The following is a 21,407-nucleotide window of genomic DNA, read 5'->3' on the forward strand; positions in this document are numbered from 1 at the left end:
TAACCATGTTAGATGTGATGAATGGCAACGCCCCCTTTGAGGTGAATGCCTGGCGTATAATAGCACCAAGAGAAATAGCGTTTAAAACATAACTAAAACAAAGTTTGAAAGACATATTGATCTTGAATAAATACTGTACAAAATGTTTCTAAAAGCTATCAAACAGATATCGTCTACTATCCATGTATCCCATGCATTGCAGACATGATGGGATGGGTTGGTTCTCCCTTGACATTGCGTATTATGCGATATGAGTGTGATGCTTTAAGAGGGCAGTGCTTGGCTTACATGGTGTCCACCATACCACTGTATGTACTGAGAGGGAGTAGGGAAATTTCTCCCAAAGTGTGCACTCATGTACTCCTCCACATGCACATGCAGGTCTCGTGTAGCTCAGTTGGTAGAACATTGCGCTTGCAACGCCAGGGTTGTGGGTTCGATTCCCACGGGGGGCCAGTATGAAAACATTTATGCACTCACTAACTGTAAGTCGCTCTGGATAAGAGTATCTGCTAAATGACTAAAATGTAAATGCATGAAGGGAAGTGAACAAGTGCACACGTATGGCAGAAGGATAGAGAATTGGGGCACATAGAAAGAGTGAGGGGGTCATTTCTTGGTAGCGATGAGTGTCTGGTAGAGTGGCTTGACCACGATGTGTAGATGGAGGGAACCATCGACCAGGTACTCAGACATCTTGCGGTGCAGATCAGCATCCACCAAGAAGTCTCCAGTCTCCTCGGTGCTCTGGTGGAAGTTATAAACATGTCTCACCACCATCTTTCCCTGCTTCCTTGCCATCACCACCACCGTCTTCTGGAAGCTCACCCCGGCAAAGTCCGCACTTGACGTAGCGGGAGTAATAATGATTCGCAGGCGGCCTCCGTCAACGCGGGTCGGCTGCGTGGAGCCCTGTTCGGAGTACATTGGCCTCATGCTGAGGGGCAACCAACGGGGCGAGAACAGTGCGTTCCAGGTCACCCTCTTGTTGGCATCATGGCCGCTGGGTCCCAGCTGTGTCTGGAAGCTGGTGCTGCGGTCGTCCCTCATGGGGTTGTTGATGACCCAAGGACTCCCCCAGGCTGGGGAGAGGTAGTTCCTGGGCATGAAGAGACTGCAGTTCACGTCAAAGTACTTGGCCATGTGGAGGGGGGAGGCGGAGTGGAACTGGTAGGACTGGTAGAGGAGGTCCCGAACCGACTCCTGGTAGCGGGCCAGAACAGGAGACTGGGTCTGCAGGCGGAAGAGCTCCCGCGGGGGCATCATGGCGTAACGGACAGCTCTCAGAGCGTTCTCGGCTGTTAGAGCATCCGGTTCGTTCTGGTTGATCCAGGCTTCCAGTGCAGCGAAGAGCTCCATCTCACTCTGCAATTCAAAGTCACTTTTTAAAACATGATTGTTCCCACGGGCCCAGGAAATTCATTGTGCAGCCAGTAGTACATTAGACACAATATTTACTGTATACAAATAAACAAAGACACACAAGTTAAAACATTTTCAATGGTTCTGTACATAATCATAAGATGGAGTAGTACACAGGATTTACCCTGCTCCCAGATCGGTTTGTGCTGTATTGCCAACATAAACAGATCTGGGATCAGGCAGGCATTTGTGTGACAATGTGTGACAAGGAGTTGGCCAGACAGCTCAAGAGTGATTCTTCACGAAACCCAGACAAAAACAAGACCATGATTTTGGGGATTTTTATTAAATGTAATCCATAGAATAGTCCTTTTGACATTTGTATCTAAAAGCATAATTGAGAAATAATGTATCAAAGTTGGCATATTTATGACATTTTGGCCTTACCCAGGCCTCCTTTAAGACTCCATAGTGTTTCATCTGTATGTGCAACAAAGCAAGCATTGGTGTCATATTAAGTTTTTCTCGTTGCTCTGTAATATGAGTAGTATTTTGATTTCAATTACTTATTTTTTTACATTAATTTATGAATATTGTAAACTATAAACATGAATATTGATCAAATAAAAATGTGGATTAGGCAAATGTTTTAATATATTGTTGAACATAATATACTGTACGGGCATATCGTAGTTCCAGAGTGGGATCTCTGCTACTTTTAGAGTTATGATCCAATTTGAAAGCATTACCAACAGTGAATGTGAAAATTGATTCAAAATGGTCGCCCTCTGCTGGTGATTTGCAGGATGTGCAAAGATAGTAAAAGAAGGGCTGTGATTGGTAACATTAGCTAGGTTTCCATCCAATTGGCGACAGATTTTCATGTGAATATTCAAAAATCTGCATATAGAACATATGTGCATTTTCGCAACAGAGGTGTGTTTCCACTAAACAGTTTTTAAAAAATCAGTTACGAGGACATAGTGCACACAAAATGTACTTTTTCGCATATGTTTTCATGTACCGAATACAAATGTAAAGTTCAATGTGTTTCCATCACATTTTCAACAAAACTACTGATAGTTTTGTCACAAAAACTATTGCATTAAATAGCATATGTGCCTACTCTGGTGCGGGTAGCCTAGTCTACATGATGAGATTATTATGGATAAGATTATTATTATGGCAAGAATATTTGTATTTGTCAAACGGCGGTCAAGCATCAATCATCATGTCACCAGAATAAGACCCTTGATATTTATTGGAAAGAAGCATCAACATCACCGTGTACTTTCACCACACTGTGAAGACCATCATAATGTATGTAATCTGTAGCCTAATAAACTGCATGGTTTCCCGAAGCGTAGTGGGAGGACCACACACCATATCATCATGTGACTCCAAGTTTACTTTGATATGATATTACCGACACAAAAAGATCCCACCATGTCAAACAAACAAATGATCTGTCAGCATTTATAAAATTGTACCGAAACTTCCTGTTTCCATCACAGCTGTCATATATACGGTATGACTTTACTCGCATTAAAACAGTGGATGGAAATGCTGTTATTGCCTACCATGCCAATTTATCTGTATAAAAGGGGCCATAACCTTCAAACTAGCAGAGATCCCACTCTGGAACTTTGATATGCATCTAGATTATATTATGTTCAACAATATATTGTTGATTTGAAAAAAATTGTCAAATCCTAAAAATGTATATTTTCAATATTCATGTTTATATTTTTAAGTATTCATAAATGTATGTACAAACTTTTTATTGAAATTAAACACTACTCATCAGGGGTCGCATTAACCAGCATTCTCCGTTTTTCACACCGAAAAAAAATCTAAAACGCATACGAGATTTCTTGCTGCATTTTGTCATTTCTGCTCAGCTTAAGACTCATTTTACATTTACATTTAAGTCATTTAGCAGACGCTCTTATCCAGAGCGACTTACAAATTGGTGCATTCAACTTAGGATAGCCAGTGGGACAACCATCCCTTTTTTAATGGGGGGTGGGGGAGGGGGGGTAGAAGGATTACTGTTATACTATTCCAGGTATTCCTTAAAGAGGTAAGGTTTCAAGTGTCTCCGGAAAGTGGTCAGTGAATCCGCTGTCCTGGCGGAGCTTGTTCCACCATTGGGGTGCCAGAGCAGCGAATAGCTTTGACTGGGCTGAGCGGGAACTGTGCTTCAGTTGCACTTCTCCTCTCGGATGGACCAATCAAATTCCAGCATTCAAGGCACAGGCATTCTATCAGTAGACAGTGCTCTGACTGATGTAGCTACTTTTCTCAGATGACTTTTCTTGTACCTGTCCCCACGAGGGGGCTAAAGGGGGCTTAGCCCCCTCAGTTGAAACACTACCCCCTCAGTTTTAGTTTTACAGAGGTCAGATGTTTCTTGTAGTTGTTCACCAGGTTTGCACACATCTCAGTAGGGATTTTGTCCCGCTAGGCCACTCCAGGACCTTAATGTGCGTCTTCTTGAGCCACTCCTTTGTTGCCTTGGCCGTGTGTTTTGGGTCATTGTCATGCTGGAATACCCATCCACGACCCATTTTCAATGCCCTGGCTGAGGGAAGGAGGTTCACACCCAAGATTTGACGGTACATGGCCCCGTCCATCGTCCCTTTGATGTGGTGACGTTGTCCTGTCCCCTTAGCAGAAAAACATCCCCAAAGCATAATGTTTCCACCTCCATGTTTGACGGTGGGGATGGTGTTCTTGGGGTCATAGGCAGCATTCCTCCTCCTCCAAACACGGCTAGTTGAGTTAATGCCAAAGAGCTCCATTTTGGTCTCATCTGACCACAACACTTTCACCCAGTTCTTCTCTGAATCATTCAGATGTTCATTGGCAAACTTCAGACCCTCAAATCTAATCTTTGTTCATGCTTTCTCTTGTAAGGATGTAGGATCTTAGGATCTATATGCTTGGAATAATGCCCTGTAATGCTTGTTACTTAAGATTTATGCCCTGTATGTGAATCCACTTATTTTACAATGTAAATGAAATGTCTGCCTTTGATAAACAAAGCATTCAGAAAGTATTCAGACCCCTTTACTTTTTCCACATTTTGTTATGTTACAGCTTTAATCATCCTTTTTCTCCCCAATTTCGATCTTGTTTAATCGCTGCAACTCCCCAACGGGAGGTGAAGGTCGAGTCATGCGTCCTCCGAAACATGAACCGCCAAACCGCGCTTCTTAACACCCGCCCGCTTAACTCAGAAGCCAGCCGTACCAATGTGTCAGAGGAAACACAAGGAGTCGCTAGAGCGCGATGAGCCAAGTAAAGCCCCCCCCGGCCAAACCCTCCCCTAACTCGGACGACGCTGGGCCAATTGTGCGCTGCCCTATGGGACTCCCGATCACGGCCAGTTGTGATACAGCCTGGGATTGAACACAGGTCTGTAGTGACGCCTCTAGCACTGCACAACTCGGGAGGCCCATTACAGCCTAAATTGATTGAATTTTTTTCCCCCTCATCAATCTACACACAATACCCCATAATGACAAAGCAAAACAGGTTTTTATAACTTTTGGCAAATGTATTAAAAATAAAAAGCAGAAATACCTTCTTTACATAAGTATTCAGACCTTTGATATGAGACTCGAAATTGAGCTCAGGTGCATCCTGTTTCCATTGATCATCCTTGAGATGTTTCTACAACTTGATTGGAGTCCACCTGTGGTAAATTCAATTGATTGGACATGATTTGGAAAGGCACACACCTGTCTATATAAGGTCCCACAGTTGACAGTGCATGTCAGAGCAAAGACCAAGCCATGAGGTCGAAGGAATTGTCCGTAGAGCTCCGAGACAGGATTGTGTCGAGGAACAGATCTGGGGAAGGTTACCAAAACATTTCTGCAGCATTGAAGGTCCCCAAGAACAGTAGCCTCCATCATTCTTAAATGGAAGATGTTTGGAACCACCAAGACTCTTCCTAGAGCTGGCCGCCCGGCCAAATGGTCACTCTGACAGAGCTCCAGAGTTTCTCTTTGGAGATGGGAGAACCTTCCAGAAGGACAACCATCTCTGCAGCACTCCACCAATCAGGCCTTTATGGTAGAGTGGCCAGACGAAAGCCACTCCTCAGTAAAAGGCACATGACAGCCCGCTTGGAGTTTGACAAAAGGCACCTAAAGGACACTCAGACCATGAGAAACAAGATTCTCTGGTCTGATGAAACCAAGATTGAACTCTTTGGCCTGAATGCCAAGTGTCATGTCTGGAGGAAACCTGGCACCATCCCTACGGTGAAGCATGGTGGTGGCAGCATCATGCTGTGGGGATGTTTTCCACTGGCAGGGACTGGGAGACTAGCCAGGATCGAGGGAAAGATGAACGGAGCAAAGTACAGAGAGATCCTTGATGAAAATCTGCTCCAGAGCGCTCAGGACCTCAGACTGGGGCGAAGGTTCACCTTCCAACAGGACAACGACACAAAGCACACAGCCAAGACAACCAGGACTGGCTTCGGGACAAGTCTCTGAATGTCCTTGAGTGTTCCAGCCAGAGCCCAAACTTGAACCCAATCGAACATCTCTGGAGAGACTTGAAAATAGCTGTGCAGCGATGCTCCCTATCCAACCTGACAGAGCTTGAGAGGATCTGCAGAGAAGAATGGAGAAACTCCCCAAATACAGGTGTGCCAAGCTTGTAGCTTCATACCCAAGAAGACTCTATGCTGTAATCGCTGCCAAAGGTGCTTCAACAAAGTACTGAGTAAAGGGTCTGAATACTTATGTAAATGTGACATTTCAGTTTTTTATTTTCAATATATTAGCAAAAACTTATAAAAACCTGTTTTTGCTTTGTCATTGTGGGGTATTGTGTGTAGATTGAGAGAGAGAAAACAATTCAACACATTTTAGAATAAGGCTGTAACGTAACAAAATCTGGAATAAGTCAAGGGGTCTGAATACTTTCCTAATGTTCCAACTGTTCGCTGCTCTGGCACCCCAATGGTGGAACAAGCTCCCTCACGACGCCAGGACAGCGGAGTCACTCACCACCTTCCGGAGACATTTGAAACCCCACCTCTTTAAGGATTACCTGGGATAGGATAAAGTAATCCTTCTACCACCCCCCCCCCCCAAAATTGTAAAGTGGTTTTCCCACTGGCTATAGGGTGAATGCACCAATTTGTGAGTCGTTCTGGATAAGAGCGTCTGCTAAATAACGTAAATGTGCCCTTGAGCAAGGCACTTAACCCTAATTGCTCCTGTAAGTCGCTCTGGATAAGAGCGTCTGCTAAATGACTAAAATGTAAATGTAAATGTAATGTACTGTAGACCATTCTCAGACCAATTCTTGTTAGTCTACGTCAACTGATTGCCTAATGCTTGCGTGTATATTATAATTATTTTTATGGAGTCAGATAAACATTTTAATAGGTTAATTGCTTAGTCTTATTACAAATCACGTGAGGTATTTATAATATAATATACACTTTATACACACGTAAAACATTACTGCCCACTACATAAGCTAATTTAGCGTTGCATTTATGTTGTCATTTGATGAAAATGAAGTTATTTTCTGCTGAATGTGTTGCAATAATTTATTTTTTGTGAAGGAAAACTATGGTTGCACGCCCTTGATCACTCTATTGAAGAACATTTTTGACTTTCAATATAAAACGCATGTGAAATGGTTTAAAACGCAGATGTTTTGATGGCCTGCGTTATGAAAATGAGACCTCGTTTTGCTAATGCGACCCCTGCTCATAACAGAGCAAGCTGTAAAGCTTCATATGACAGCAATTTTTGCTTTGTATCATCTGCAGATTAAACATTATGCAGTCTTGAATGTCTGGGTAAGGCCAAAATGTCATAAATATGCCAACTTTCATTAATCATTTCTCAATTATGCATTTAGAAAGGACTATTCAATTTCTTGAAAATTCCCCAAATCATGGTCTTATTTTTTGTCTGAGTTTTGTGAGGAATGACTCTCAAACAGATCTGGGATCAGGCTACCCAGGAGTAGGCGTACCTGCAGGATGAGGTCTGAGCGCTGCAGCAGGGTCATGAGCAGGTCATTGCTGACGGTGGTCCACTCCCCACTCTGCAGCACAGAGGACAGGTTCCAGGACAAGTACTGCAGACAGCTGTCCCTCAGGGCCACGTCGCCAGTCTGCAGGGCGTACTGGTACCTGCAATGTTGTCAACAATAAGTCCAGACCATGTTTTCATGATACCAACCGATGCACTTAGGTAAGGGTACCTGCAATGGTTTCAACAATTATTTTAGTCAAGTATATGTTTTACAAGTTGAGCTAGTTGTTAACGAATGCAATCTTTATAGTAAAGACTAATGTATGGACTTCATAATGCATAGACTTCAGCTGAAAACTTTCTTCCTAGTTAAAAACAATTTACCTACTATATTTTTGACAGCAATGCCTTTAGTAAGTTCAACAAACTACATCAGACGACGCCTGACCTCCATTCTTATAACCATAACATATACAATACAACATAAAGGGGGAGGTTATATTTTCAAGGGAGATCTGAAAATACAGGTATCCCTAGGGAAAGACGTCTTCTGACCTCAGTGGGACTTCCTGGTTAAATAAACATTAATTAAATAAACGGTACAGTACCATTCCACCACGTGTCCAGAAGGGGAGTTTGTGGCCAGGTTCTGGGTCATGTACTGGGTGACCCCCTGCTGAAGGCCCTGGACGCGGTACTTGGTGGCCAGCTTGTGTAGATAGGTGGCCTGCTCCAGACACAGGGAGATCTCTCCACAATACAGGTACCTGGATAGAGAGAGGGGGAGATTAATATATATTCAGCAACTCTTAGTAGGACAATGGAACAACGAATATATGTTAAAACCAAGGCAGGGATACGCAGGGAGATCCTTCCATAATACTAGGAGAGAGGGACAGAGAGAGAGAAGAGCAAGGGTCAGATGATAGCAAAGAGTTCATTCTCTCAGAAACTAGGCAACTAGGCTAGTGATAAATACTATTTATGTTTGCACATTATGCAATCTATATCATAAGCCTTAAGCTGAAATAGTTCCTCTAACACACACAGGCAACATACAGTCTTTGTTCATCTAATATACACTGAACAAAAATATAAACACAACATGTAAAGTGTTGGTCCCATGTTTCATGAGCTGAAATACAAAATCCCAGAAATGTTCCATACGCACAAAAAGCTTATTTCTCTCAAATTTTGTGCACAAATTTGTTTACTTCCCTGTTAGTGAGCATTTCTCCTTTGCCAAGATAATCCATCCACCTGACAGGTATTTGTGTCTGTAATAAAGCCCTTTTGTGGGGAAAAACTCATTCTGATTGGTTGGGCCTGGCTGCCAAGTGGGTGGGCCTATGCCCTCCAAGGCCCACCCATGGCTGCACCCCTGCCCAGTCATGTGAAATCCATAAATTAGGGCCTAATGAATTTATTTCAATGGACTGATTTCGTTACAACTACTAATGACGGGTCGCCACTGATTGTTCTTGACACAGTGCCTTAGAAACTAGGTCAGTGATAAATATTGTTTACATATGCACATTATGCAATGTATATCATAAGACTGAAGACTGAATAGGTTCTTCCCCTATAACACACAGGCTTCATACAGTCTTTGGTCATTTCAATCAAATCAAAGTTTAGCAGATGTTATAGCAGGTGCAGCAAAATGCTTATGTCACTAGATCCTAACAATGCAGTAAAATGTTAAACAAGCACGCAAATAATTAAGAAAAAAAAGAAATTAAAAATAAAAATATAAATCAAGAATGTTGGAAAGAATCCAATTAACAGCCCAAAAAGCAAAAGTAATCAAAATGCAATGTATACGTATGTACACTGGAGGAAGTTATACATAGAGTGCCTTCGGAAAGTATTCAGACCCCTTGACTTTTTCCACATTTTGTTACGTTACAGCCTTATTCTAAAATGGATTCAATTGTTTTTCCCCCTCATCAATCTACACACAATACCCCGTAATGACAAAGCAAAAACAGGTTTTTATAAGGTTTAGCTAATTTATTGAAAATAAAAAACTGAAATGTCACATTTACATAAGTATTCAGACCCTTTACTCAGTACTTTGTTGAAGCACCTTTGGGGCAGCGATTACAGCATAGAGTCTTCTTGGGTATGAAGATACAAGCTTGGCACACCTGTATTTGGGGAGTTTCTCCATTCTTCTCTGCAGATCCTCTCAAGCTCTGTCAGGTTGGATAGGGAGCATCGCTGCACAGCTATTTTCAAGTCTCTCCAGAGATGTTCGATTGGGTTCAAGTTTGGGCTCTGGCTGGAACACTCAAGGACATTCAGAGACTTCCCTCGATCCTGACTAGTCTCCCAGTCCTTGCCGCTGAAAGACATCCCAACAGCATGATACTGCCACCACCATGCTTCACCGTAGGGATGGTGCCAGGTTTCCTCCAGACGTGATGCTTGGCATTCAGGCCAAATAGTTCAATCTTGGTTTTATCAGACCAGAGAATCTTGTTTCTCATGATCTGAGAGTCTTTACGTGGGCTGTCATAAATAAAATAAAAATAAATATGCCATTTAGCAGACGCTTTTATCCAAAGCGACTTACAGTCATGCGTGCATACATTTTCTTTTGTGTATGGGTGGTCCCGGGGATCGAACCCACTACCTTGGCGTTACAAGCGCCGTGCTCTACCAGCTGAGCTGAGGAGTGGCTTCCGTCTGGCCACTCTCCCATAAAGGCTTGATTGGTGGAGTGCTGTAGAGAAGGTTGTCCTTCTGGAAGGTTCTCCCATCTCCACAGAGGAACTCTAGAGCTCTGTCAGAGTGACCATCGGATTCTTGGTCACCTCCCTGACCAAGGCCCTTCTCCCCCAATTGCTTAGTTTGGCCAGGCGGCCAGGTCTAGGAAGAGTCTTGGTGGTTCCAAACTTCTTCCATTTAAGAACGATGGAGGCCGCTGTGTTCTTGGGGACCTTCAATGCTGCAGACATTTTTTGATACCCTTCCCCAGATCTGTGCCTCGACACAATCCTGTCTCTGAGCTCTACAGACAATTCCTTCGACCTCATGGCTTGGTTTTTTCTCTGACATGCACTGTCAACTGTGGGACCTTATATAGACAGGTGTGCGCCTTTCCAAATCATGTCCAATCAATTTAATTTACCACAGGTGCACTCCAATCAAGTTGTAGAAACATCTCAAGGATGATCAATGGAAACAGGATGCACCTGAGCTCAATTTCGAGTCTCATAGAAAATGGTCTGAATACTTATGTAAATAAGGTATTTCTGTTTTAATTTTTTATAAATTTGCAAAACTTTCTAAAAATCTGTTTTCATTTTGTCTTTATGGGGTATTGTGTGTCGATTGGAGAGATTTTTTTTTTTTGCCATTGTACAATAAGGCTGTAACATAACAAAATGTGGAAAAAGTCAAGGGGTCTGAATACTTTCCGAAGGCACTGTATATACACTGTACTAAGAATGATATGTACAGCAGTAGATATATTCAAGTGACCTATGTCAAGAATCAAGTATATATTACGTTACAGTCTCTCGTATTTCTCTGGTGGGAAAACCGTGCTCTGATCTCGCGAAGTTTATTGTCCACAGACTGTACATTAGCAAGTAATATACTAGGAAGTGGATTAGCCTTTTCCTTAATCGGACTAGTACTCCAGCTCAACTTCCCCTTCTCTAGCGGTGTCTTTTTAGAAAAAGGGCTCCCGAGATGAATGGAACTGCTTCGGGTAATCCAGACAAAGGATCCAGCTCCAAAAAAGTCACATTTGTGGTCATTAATCTCCGATCTGATGTCAACAAGTGCTTCTCGGTCATAGGAAATAATACTAGAAACCTTCTGATCAAAAAGTTAAAAAAACATTAAAATAAGCAAAAGACTGCAAAGTTGGTTAGGCGCTAGCTACAAGGCAACCATTGTCGACGCCATCTTGTTGATCTTTAACATACAAGTTAAGTTTTACTGAAGCAAATGACTGTCTGTTGTTCTTGACCCAGTGCCTTAGAAACTAGGCCAGTGATAAAGTGTTTACATGTATTGAAGGCCCATACCATTGTCTTGGGTCAGATAGAGTGAAAGCTTTCTGCACTGATCTGTTTGATAACCTGCAAATATTCATGGGATAGTTTGGGCTACAATATGCTGTCCTAACATTCGAAAATGTTACCAACGTGACATCGTCCACTGAGCCTCCTTTCATCCTCAAAAGAGTCAGCGTTAATCTGACGAGGGTCAGTAATATGCACAAGAATTAGCTAGTTAGCTAAGGTGTTAGCTAGCTAGTGTCTAATGTTAGCTAGTGTCCAGTTTCAAATCAATCCATATGAAACGAAAGGCAGGTATGCTAACAACGCCAGTTCACACACTCAATGCTGAATACTCCCTCTAGCTAGCTAGTGTAGTGAAGTGCTAGCTAATGCACAAATTTGTTCTCATGATATCTGTTCTGCCCTGATTAGTCCGTCAAGTTCTACAGCACATCTGACTGCTCTCTGTGATGTTATCACATTGACCAAATGTTACAAAGTAGTGAGGCACAGTGCAGCTGTCAGAATCTGATAAATGCTGATTTCTGAGAACAGTCCCATAACTTTGGTGCCATACAACTTCATCAACAAGCTGGCAAGCTAGTTACCATATGGCCATTCAAACAAGCTTGCACTAGTCTGCTAGCTGAAGTTTGCTCAGCTGATCAAGCATGGTTTGCCGTAGTAGCCAGTGTGTCATAGCCACCGAGAGCAGAGTTATTTTCAGAATTAGGAACTAGTGTTAGGCGGATGAGCAAAATGTAGATTTTTAGAGATGTGTTACATGGGCATCTATAGTCCAGACAGAAACTCTAGCCCCAACAAAATGTTCAACAGGTCAAAAGCTATTTATGGTAGGAGGCTATACCCTGCCGGTCGCTGTTCTACCTGATAATTATTTGCACCCACCTGGTGTCCCAGGTCTAAATCAGTCACTGATTAGAGGGGAACAATGAAAAAAATGCAGTGGCACTGGCTTCGAGGTCCAGAGTTGAATTTGGGGGCTATAGGATGTACCCAAAATACAGTAGCGAAGATATCCTTTTCTGCTGTTGAAGTCTAGTGTTGTCTATTGTCTAGCATTAGCCAGCCAGAGTAAGCCTCCACAATCAAGACTATGGTCAATACCCTATACCCTATAGAATACCCTATACCCTATAGGATGTGTACAATATACAGCACAGTTAGAGAGCCTTCTGCTGTCTAGTGTTGCAGTCAAAGAGATACAATTTCTAGAACAGGTTTTCCCGTGCAAGTCAATGGGTGGAATTATGTGGGAGTTCTATTTCTATGGTTGCAGTAGCCGGCCTGAGTGAGCCTGGCTTTACAGTAGGGCTGTGACGATACCAGTATTGCAATATTTTTGTAAAATGTGTCTCACGGATCAAGCCTGTATATCAGTGCAGCCGACCCCTTATTATAGCAAGCACCATGCCTGCTCCACTTTCTCATTGCTAGCCTGCACTGGGAGTCTGGGCTGCATCATGTTAGATCCCCACCACAGGCGGCCGGTGGAACCTTAATTGGGGAGGACGGGCTCATAGTAATGTCTGGAATGGAATTAATGGAATGGTATCAAACACAGCAAACACATGGTATAAAATGTTCTTCTACTTCTCTGCTTTTCACAACAGAATAAATATTAGGCATAGCTTGTATCAGTAGATAGAGCTTTTTTAGTTACCCATCAACTGCTCTCTTTTGAGATGCAGCAAGTCATGTCAGAAGCTAGTAGATTAATTATTTACCAACAACAGCTGCAAATTCCAATAAAACTACATTGCATTTTGAAGTTCACTTTGTCTATAAACACTATCATGAATCTGGCAAATACGTTTTGTGGGTCAGAGTGCAGTACTTATTTAGTATTAGCACAAACATACTGTATGTTAGCATGTTTCTCACACTTGCTTTAGCTATAAGGGAGCAGTGTTGACAAGGCTACTGTTGCCTGGCAGCACATTTGCTTGGCGGGAGAGAATGTCTTCATAGCTCAACAAATTCCCATGATTTGTGAATCTGTTTCGGACCGAACACCCAGTGCTAAGATTTCGAATGCTTCCCCGGTCTGGACGACCTGGAATGATAATGAGACAATTTCTAATGCTCTAGGTTTGTCCTCCTTCTCAGGATCATGCTCCGTGCTCTATATATCTCAAATGGCTAGTTTGCCTGTCTCTAAAGACAAGGGCAGGCTGTACCCCTCTGAATGGATAGAGCAGATTAGGAATAGCTCCTACCAACAAAAAGTTACAGCTGTTTGTCTGAGTTTCGAGTGACAAAAAGTGGCTAGCTAATGTTTTCTAACAGCTCTCTGTGTCATCATTGAGCAGCCTGAACGGAGCCGTTGCTATGAATACTCACAGACGCCGAGGGTAAAAATTATGGTGAGGGTGGAGAGTGACCACAATTACTGGACACAACCACACAAATATTGACAACACAACAACTGAACCACACAACTACATACCACAACCACACAGCTACTGACCACAACTACTGACCACAATTACTGACCACTACACAACTACTGACCACAACCACACAATTACTGACCACAACAGAACTACTGACCACAACCACACAACTACTGACCACAACCACACCACTGCTGACCACAACCACACAACTACTGACCACAACTACTGACCATAACCACACAACTACTGAACACAACTACTGACCACAACCACATAACTTCTGACCACACAACTACTGACCACTCAACAACTGACCACAGCCGCATAACTACTGACCACAACCACACAACTACTGACCACAACTACTGACCATAACCACACAACTACTGACCACAACCACACAACATCTGACCACACAACTACTGACCACTCAACTACTGACCACAGCCGCACAACTTCTGACCACAATCACACAACTACTGACCACAACCACACAACTACTGACCACAGAACTACTGACCACAACACAGCTATTGACCACAACCACACAACTATTGACCACAACTACTGACCATAACCACACAACTACTGAACACAGCTACTGACCACAACCACAACTTCTGACCACAACCCCACAACTACTGACCACAACCACACAACGTCTGACCACAACCACACAACTAGTGACCACAACCACACAACTAGTGACCACAACCACACAACCTCTGACCACAACCATACAACTACTGACCACAACCACACAACTACTGACCAGTCCACTACTGACCACAACTTCTGACCACAACCACACAACAGCTGACCACATCTACTGACTACAATTGAGCCCTTGTTACGAACAACCGTATATGTAACATTTCTTAAAATTAACTTCAAACATTATTATTTGATATGCTGAAAAAAAACGTATGTCCACAACTATGAATGGATGGACAAGCGCTTTCGTTTTCTGCTGCCGATGAAAATCTCAGAAATAAAATAAAAACCAAACTAAAGGAATGGAAGAACAGACAACGAAAGACATTGAGGGCTGCGGGGAAACCCTGTATTAATCGTAAGGGGCAAGAAAAAACTGAGAAAATGTATCCAAAAGAGGTACGTGGAAGAACCGTATATCAACCAAGCTAGCGTTGCTAGCTAGCTAACGACGTTATGTAGTTCTGTGTTGGCTCGCTTGTGTAACTAGCTGCAGTGAAACATGGCTATACATTAAGAAAGTGGTTGCTAGATTAGTCAGGAGAAACATATCATTTACATCTATCTATCCACCTGATGAGTCATGGCTATTGGTAACATTACACTGTTTCCTGCATTAGAGACGAGTGTGTGCCTATACTGTTATGTGCAGAAGTTATTGTGGAAAGTTGACAGAGGAGCGCAAGTTGCAGCTTTTCAGCGGATTCTATATAGTCCCATACGAGAAGCAGCTAGCTTTGATTCTCTCAGGCTTAGAGCAGGTGAGCTCCAAAATGACTGAATAGCCATAATATTGTACACTCGTTGAACGTTGAAGCAGATGACACACCACCAGAAGTTACAATCCTACTGCGCTGGTCTAAAGAGGGAGTGTATGACCATTGCTCATGTAGACTTTAGCTAGCAACGGAGCCGGAGTAGAGTAGAGGAGACGAAGCGGTGAGTAGGCCGTAGAAAAGACGTGTAAACAGAGAAGATTACAAAACTGTTCTACCAGTTCAACTCTTTGAGGGGGGGAGAGCCTCATAAATGGCGTCCCTTGAGAAAGCAAGAAACAGATGTATGTCAGGAGAAGTGCAGTATTATCATAAGGAGACGTATACTTGGATGACAGGAGGAATGGAGGGAAAAAGAGAGGCAGAGGAGGTCTGAGAGTGGGAGGAAGATTGTGAGCTTGAGTCTGTAAAGAATGGCAGGAAAAAGGGAGAAGGTTTGTTAAAGAAGAATGGTAGGAAATGTAAGCAAAGTGAGCTGAAGACAGGAGGAGAAATAGAAGTGAATGAGGGTGAAGTATTGGAGGTGGTAGGTGTGGTGAAGTACTCGGAGCCCGAGGCTTGCACAGAGGGTCAGGATAAAGATGAGTCTGTGACAGTAGGAGTGAAGTCTTTGGAAAAAGTGGACCCTTGCCTTTTGGCTGATCCATTTGTGGTTTCAGGATGGGTGAAAAAAGCGTTGGGTATAGTGGAATCGGTGAGGGTAACTAGAAGTGGTCTAGTGATTGTTTGTGTTTCTGTTGGTCAGAGGGAGAAGGGGCTCAGAGTTAAACAAATGGGGGAAATAATTGTGAATTGTTTCGCTCTCAAGAAAAGGGCGCCATTGAAAGGAGTGATTACTGGGGTAGCAGTAAATGTAAAAGTTGACCAACTGAAGGGGAAGATTCCCGGTGTTTGTGATGCTCGTCGTTGGTGCGACGCAAACAGGGTGGCGAGAATGGGGAAACAGAAGAGTCATTGTCTGTTCTTTTGAGTTTTGAAGTTGAGTCTTTGCCTGACAAAGTGAAGTTAGGGTATAGAAGTTATCCTGTACGAGCTTATGTGCCGAATACATTACGATGTTACAGGTGTCAAACTTATGGGCATGTGGCAGCAGTGTGTAGGAGGGAGGTTCCAAGGTGTGAGAAGTGTGCAGAAGGGCATGAGACAAAAGAATGTGTAGCATTGGGGAAAGTAGTGGTATGTGCTAATTGTAGGGGTGCCCATGGCGCTGGGGATCAGAAATCTCCTGTGTGAGAGAGGCAGGTTGAGGTTTCCAGGGTAAGAGTAGTGAAGAAGTTGTCATATGCTGAGGCAGTGAAGAAAGTAGAGGAATATGGGTCAAGGGTGGGGGAATGGTGAGAGTAGTAGATATGTACCAGTAGGCCAACAAGTGGGAGGGATAGGCCAACAAGTGATATATGTTTCAGTAAGATTGGATTTTTAGCGTCATCAGAAGAGTTACAGGGAGTGTTAAGTGGTGATGTCCCATCATTTCAGGTTGAGGGCATGAGGTAGGAATGAATATATTTAAATAGCAGTGTAGGGTGGTGTTAATTATTTATAATATTTTTGAATTTGTGAGTGTAGTGTTAGATGGCAGGGTATTTCTTTATTTTATTTTATTTTTCAAGCAAAATATAAGGGAGTTGTACTCCAGTCTAGTAGGTGGCGGTAATGCAACAAATTGGATGCCAACCGCCGTTAAACCTCATCGAAGAAGAAGAAGAATTACTCATGTAGTGTAAGCTAGACAAGGATATTCAAGCAGATTGTCTACCATCATTGTTACTGTTAGTTATGGGTTAATGGACCTGTATAGATGTTACATTGTTTTAGCTTATATTTCTTAGTTATTATTATAATATTATTAATGCTAGGCTTGTTAGGGACATGTAGAGCTACTTCATACTGTACATTCAGCAAGATGGGTATAGAGAATTATACAGGCATCAGTTTATTTTTGTAGCTTGATGAGATATTAGTGCCTGACTAGTACATGAACCCGGGTCTTATTGACTGTCGAGTGGGATGGCGCCCTGATGAGAACATCATCAGAACTGTCAAGGCTCTTGGTGTAATGTGTTGATTGACAGACACAGGGACTGAGGTCCTGGTCAGGCAGTAATGATACAATGTTGCAAACCTGGAGTGTGTGTGTGTGTGTGTGTGTGTGTGTGTGTGTGTGTGTGTGTGTGTGTGTGTGTGTGTGTGTGTGTGTGTGTGTGTGTGTGTGTGTGTGTGTGTGTGTGTGTGTGGTCTCAGCCCAGGAATGAGCAGGGGGACTGTCATAATAATAGGGGGAGACAGTTGGGAGAGTCGGAGGGATCAGACATCTCACTCACTGACTGATATGATAGAATGTTACAAACCTGTGTGTGTGTGTGTGTGTTTACAATTCAGCACAAAGTCAAGTGAAGAAGGCAGCTTCAGGACCAGCCTAAAAGAAAGCAAACTTTTCAATACACCTTACAACAGGGAGGCCAGAGACTGACTGTCTGCAAGAAGACATTTATGTCAGCACATCAATTGATTAACAGCCGTCTACAGATATGATTAGGCTATATATTATGTCTACAATTCTTACTTAAATCAGAATATGCTGATCAGAACTTAAGTTAATGTATGTGCTTTCAGTGGCCTGACTATATCCACACTGGGCAGAAATATGTTCACAATGTGGCCCTGGTTACTTGACCAGCTAAACTACACATCACCTTACTGATGTGGTCAAACTCTCAGTTACTTTATAAATCTCGCTCTGTCTCCCTCGCTGTCTGTCTGTCTTTTAGATGGGTTCCCTAACTCCAGCACACTGCTTTATACCAAAAGTGATGATAGAGCATTTGGTTGAAAAACGAATTAGAATTGTATCCTAAATATTGTTTCTGCTGTCCTTTATAATTTTAGCTGATGATCCTTGGAACATACTGTACACACCAGGCAGAGCCACAGCCAGTATGAGGGATGGAAGTCCTGCTCAAACCACTACCCCAGGGCCTACGAGTCTCCTCTTCCAGTAAAGAAAGAAAAATGCAGAGATCTGATGACCATGCTGGACTACCTGTCAGCTGCTGCACATATTTTTTACGAGACACTAGAATGTGAAGTTTCCCCGGAGGAATAGGCAAGCCCAGGTTGTAGAATCTTGTGTGCATGACTTTCTACAGTAACAGTGTGTTTAGCCAACCTTCATGTAACATTCTATCTCTATAGCAGAGGTCCACATTCTTTCCAAATATGTTGCATTCATTTAATAACATTGGTTTAGGCAAACTTGCCTTTCAAGCCCTCAACTTGTTGTTATTTGGCAAGACTTAGTCTTGTTCAATGTATGAGTTTTGTTATCTCTTACTCTGAATTACGTGGTGGTGAAAAGTGTATTTTGTTATATGCATGTCTGCCCTGTCACACTCCTTACTGTTTGTTTTGAGCTGGACTCATTGATTGCAGAAGTGGGAACACCTGTGGGTATATATATATATATATTTTATATTATTTGTATTGCCTGGCAGGTTGGCATTCCTTTTATAAGAGGACAGCCAGCGTGAGCCTCTCCCTGCCACCTCTTGCATCCAAGAGTGAGTAGCCAGATGAACCACAGCCCTTGCACCCGACTGTAGTCTTCACCCCGAGCATCTAGCCACTGACTCAGTGACCCAGCATTGTCAGACGCAGGTGAGAAGCAGATGTGATTGAATACCACATACCTTTCACAAGGAGCAACACCAGACGAACTGGGAGCTTGTATTGTATTGTATTGTAATATATTGGATATGTTTTATATTATTTGTATTTGGAATAAATTGTTTTTACTGTATTTATATGACTTGCATTCTTAATGACTTGAGTTCATTGTATTCATAAAATTTACAAAATGTATCCACATAGAAAACAAAGAATATTGCTTTAATTCATTCAATGTAAGACTTTTTAACATAAGGTGGACATCGATTAAACTAATACAAACTCAACATAATGGGAATAGACTGAAAAAGTGCAAAGAATTGTAGATAATGTGACATATAGTGTTCTTCCATAAATATAAATTGTCATTGGAGATATACTGTTTTTCCACATTCCAAATATTAAGGCAGCATTAAAAATGTTTCAAAAACATAACAACTAAAACATACCAATACTAGTACATTTTACATTTTAGTAGGAATAGTTAAGTGTGATTCATATACATTTAAGCTATAAAACTTCAGATGTGGTACACAAACAAAAAAAATAAGAAATGATTGATTATCTGAAAATGGGGAATGATGCACATGTATGGTTCTTTGTCTGTAGGTAGATTAAGCTATAAGAACAACTTTAAAACATTCAGGCTATCCTAACTTCAAATTCTTTAAGATCTTTATCAACTATAACTATATACGTACATTTGCATAAATAACCCACCAAGAGTAAGTTAGAGACACTAAACCAACTTTTACATGTTTAGGCTATACTAACTTCAAATTCTTTAAAACTTGCATCAATTATAACTATTGTGGCATACAGCAGGTCAGCCACCAGGGGGAGACTCGTCGAGGCCTGGTAACAGATGGAGTATACATCACGAGGCGGTGGCTCCATCTGCTGGACGTGCCAGGTCTCGACGGGCTCCCTGGACAGGACTAATTGGGGCTGATTGGGAGCTGGTGAGTAATTAAGGGCAGATTGCTCACCAGCTGTGTAAGGCCCATAAAGCTGCCAGAAGGGCAGCACATGAGAGAGGACTGGGGGAATTAAGGTAACGTCTGTGTAGTTGGAGACGGTATCGTGGAGAGGGTCTCATGGGGGAGACCTAACCTTTTCTTTTGATTATTTTATTAAGAAACACCCTTGAAACTGAGCTACTCATACTCTGTCCGTGTCTGATCTGTGTAAACGTCTTGACCCAAACCCCTGATCTGCCACAATAAATTAACATAAAGTAGCATAAAATAACACACCAACTCTTGAACCGTTCAAGCTAGAGACACCAAACCAACTTTCACATGTTCAGGCAATCCAAACTTTGAATACTTAAAAACTTTTACTAACTAATAACTATATACATTTGCCTAAATTAGCCTAACATAACACACCAACTCTTGAACCATTCAGACTACATACACCAAACCAACTTTCACATGTTCAGGCAATCCTAACTTATAATAACCTCAAATTCTTAAATAGTTTATCGTCTAAAACTATATAAATTAGCATAAATTAGCATAATATAACTCTCCAACAGTAACTCTTGAACCGTTCAATCTAGATACTGCAAACCTATTTTTCATATGTTCAGGCTATTCTAACTTTTCATCAACCTACTTTTTCAACTATAACCAGTCGCTACAATTACCACTGCAGACCCCATAACTACTATAATGTTTTTCAAAACCATACATACTTTAAAACTGCTTTGCTTTAAATAGTAAAGTATAACTTTTTTAACTTCTACCACTACTACAAAAATAATTTTAAAGAGTTAAAGCAAGTCCCATCAATTGTACTTCATGTACAATTACCATCTAGTTATAATTATTATTACCTGATGAACTTGTCGAAGACGGCAGCACACTCAGCGGTCTCCAGGAGGACCAGGGTGGTGCCGTTACGGCTGAGTAGCAGCTCCTCGAACACAGGGCTCTGCAGGGACAGCATCAAGGAGTGGGCCTGGATCACCTTTACCTGCTCTGCTCCCACTGTCTGGAAAAAGAGGAGGAGGAGGAGGAGGAAGAGAAGAAGATTACATTTTTTAAAGTCACAGACATGGTGATTTGTCACTTTCCTTTATCCTAGCCCCCCGAGACACATACAGTACATACATATACAGAGAGGTTCAAGGACAAAGTCAGCCACCAGATTTTTCCCAGGATTTAAACAAGCAACCCTCCGGTCTCTGGCCCGACCTCTTTAACTTTCTAGGCTAGTTTTCTACCTGCACCCTGAGGGCCACATCGCTGCCGTTCCCCTGAGCCAGCAGGGCCTCCAGACGCTGCACCAGGGCCAGAGAGTGGCTGATGGTGTCCCCGCCACCATTCTGGATCTCATCAGCCTTCATTATGCCTAAAAAATGAAGTTTTAGGGTTTAAAGGGCAATGACATTCTATGGTTTAACTTCTTTTTGCTACAAAACCTAAAAAT

The 21,407-nt window shown here is 42.3% G+C and overlaps 1 protein-coding gene across 1 annotated transcript in view; it reads right to left on the minus strand.

The window, feature by feature from the left end:
* Positions 1–609: 609 nt before the first annotated feature.
* Positions 610–21,407, minus strand: part of btbd17a (BTB (POZ) domain containing 17a) — a gene marked incomplete at both ends in the record, with an annotated part of 30,688 nt that continues 9,890 nt past the window's right edge. Inside the window, 5 exons of the mRNA XM_084156785.1 lie at positions 610–1,365; positions 7,378–7,537; positions 7,988–8,146; positions 20,812–20,969; positions 21,202–21,329. Coding sequence (XP_084012911.1) covers positions 610–1,365; positions 7,378–7,537; positions 7,988–8,146; positions 20,812–20,969; positions 21,202–21,329 — 1,361 coding nt within the window. The remainder of the gene's footprint in view (positions 1,366–7,377; positions 7,538–7,987; positions 8,147–20,811; positions 20,970–21,201; positions 21,330–21,407) is intronic.

This window comes from Coregonus lavaretus, assembly GCF_964263955.1.
Source record: "Coregonus lavaretus genome assembly, chromosome: 1".
Taxonomy (NCBI): domain Eukaryota; kingdom Metazoa; phylum Chordata; class Actinopteri; order Salmoniformes; family Salmonidae; genus Coregonus; species Coregonus lavaretus.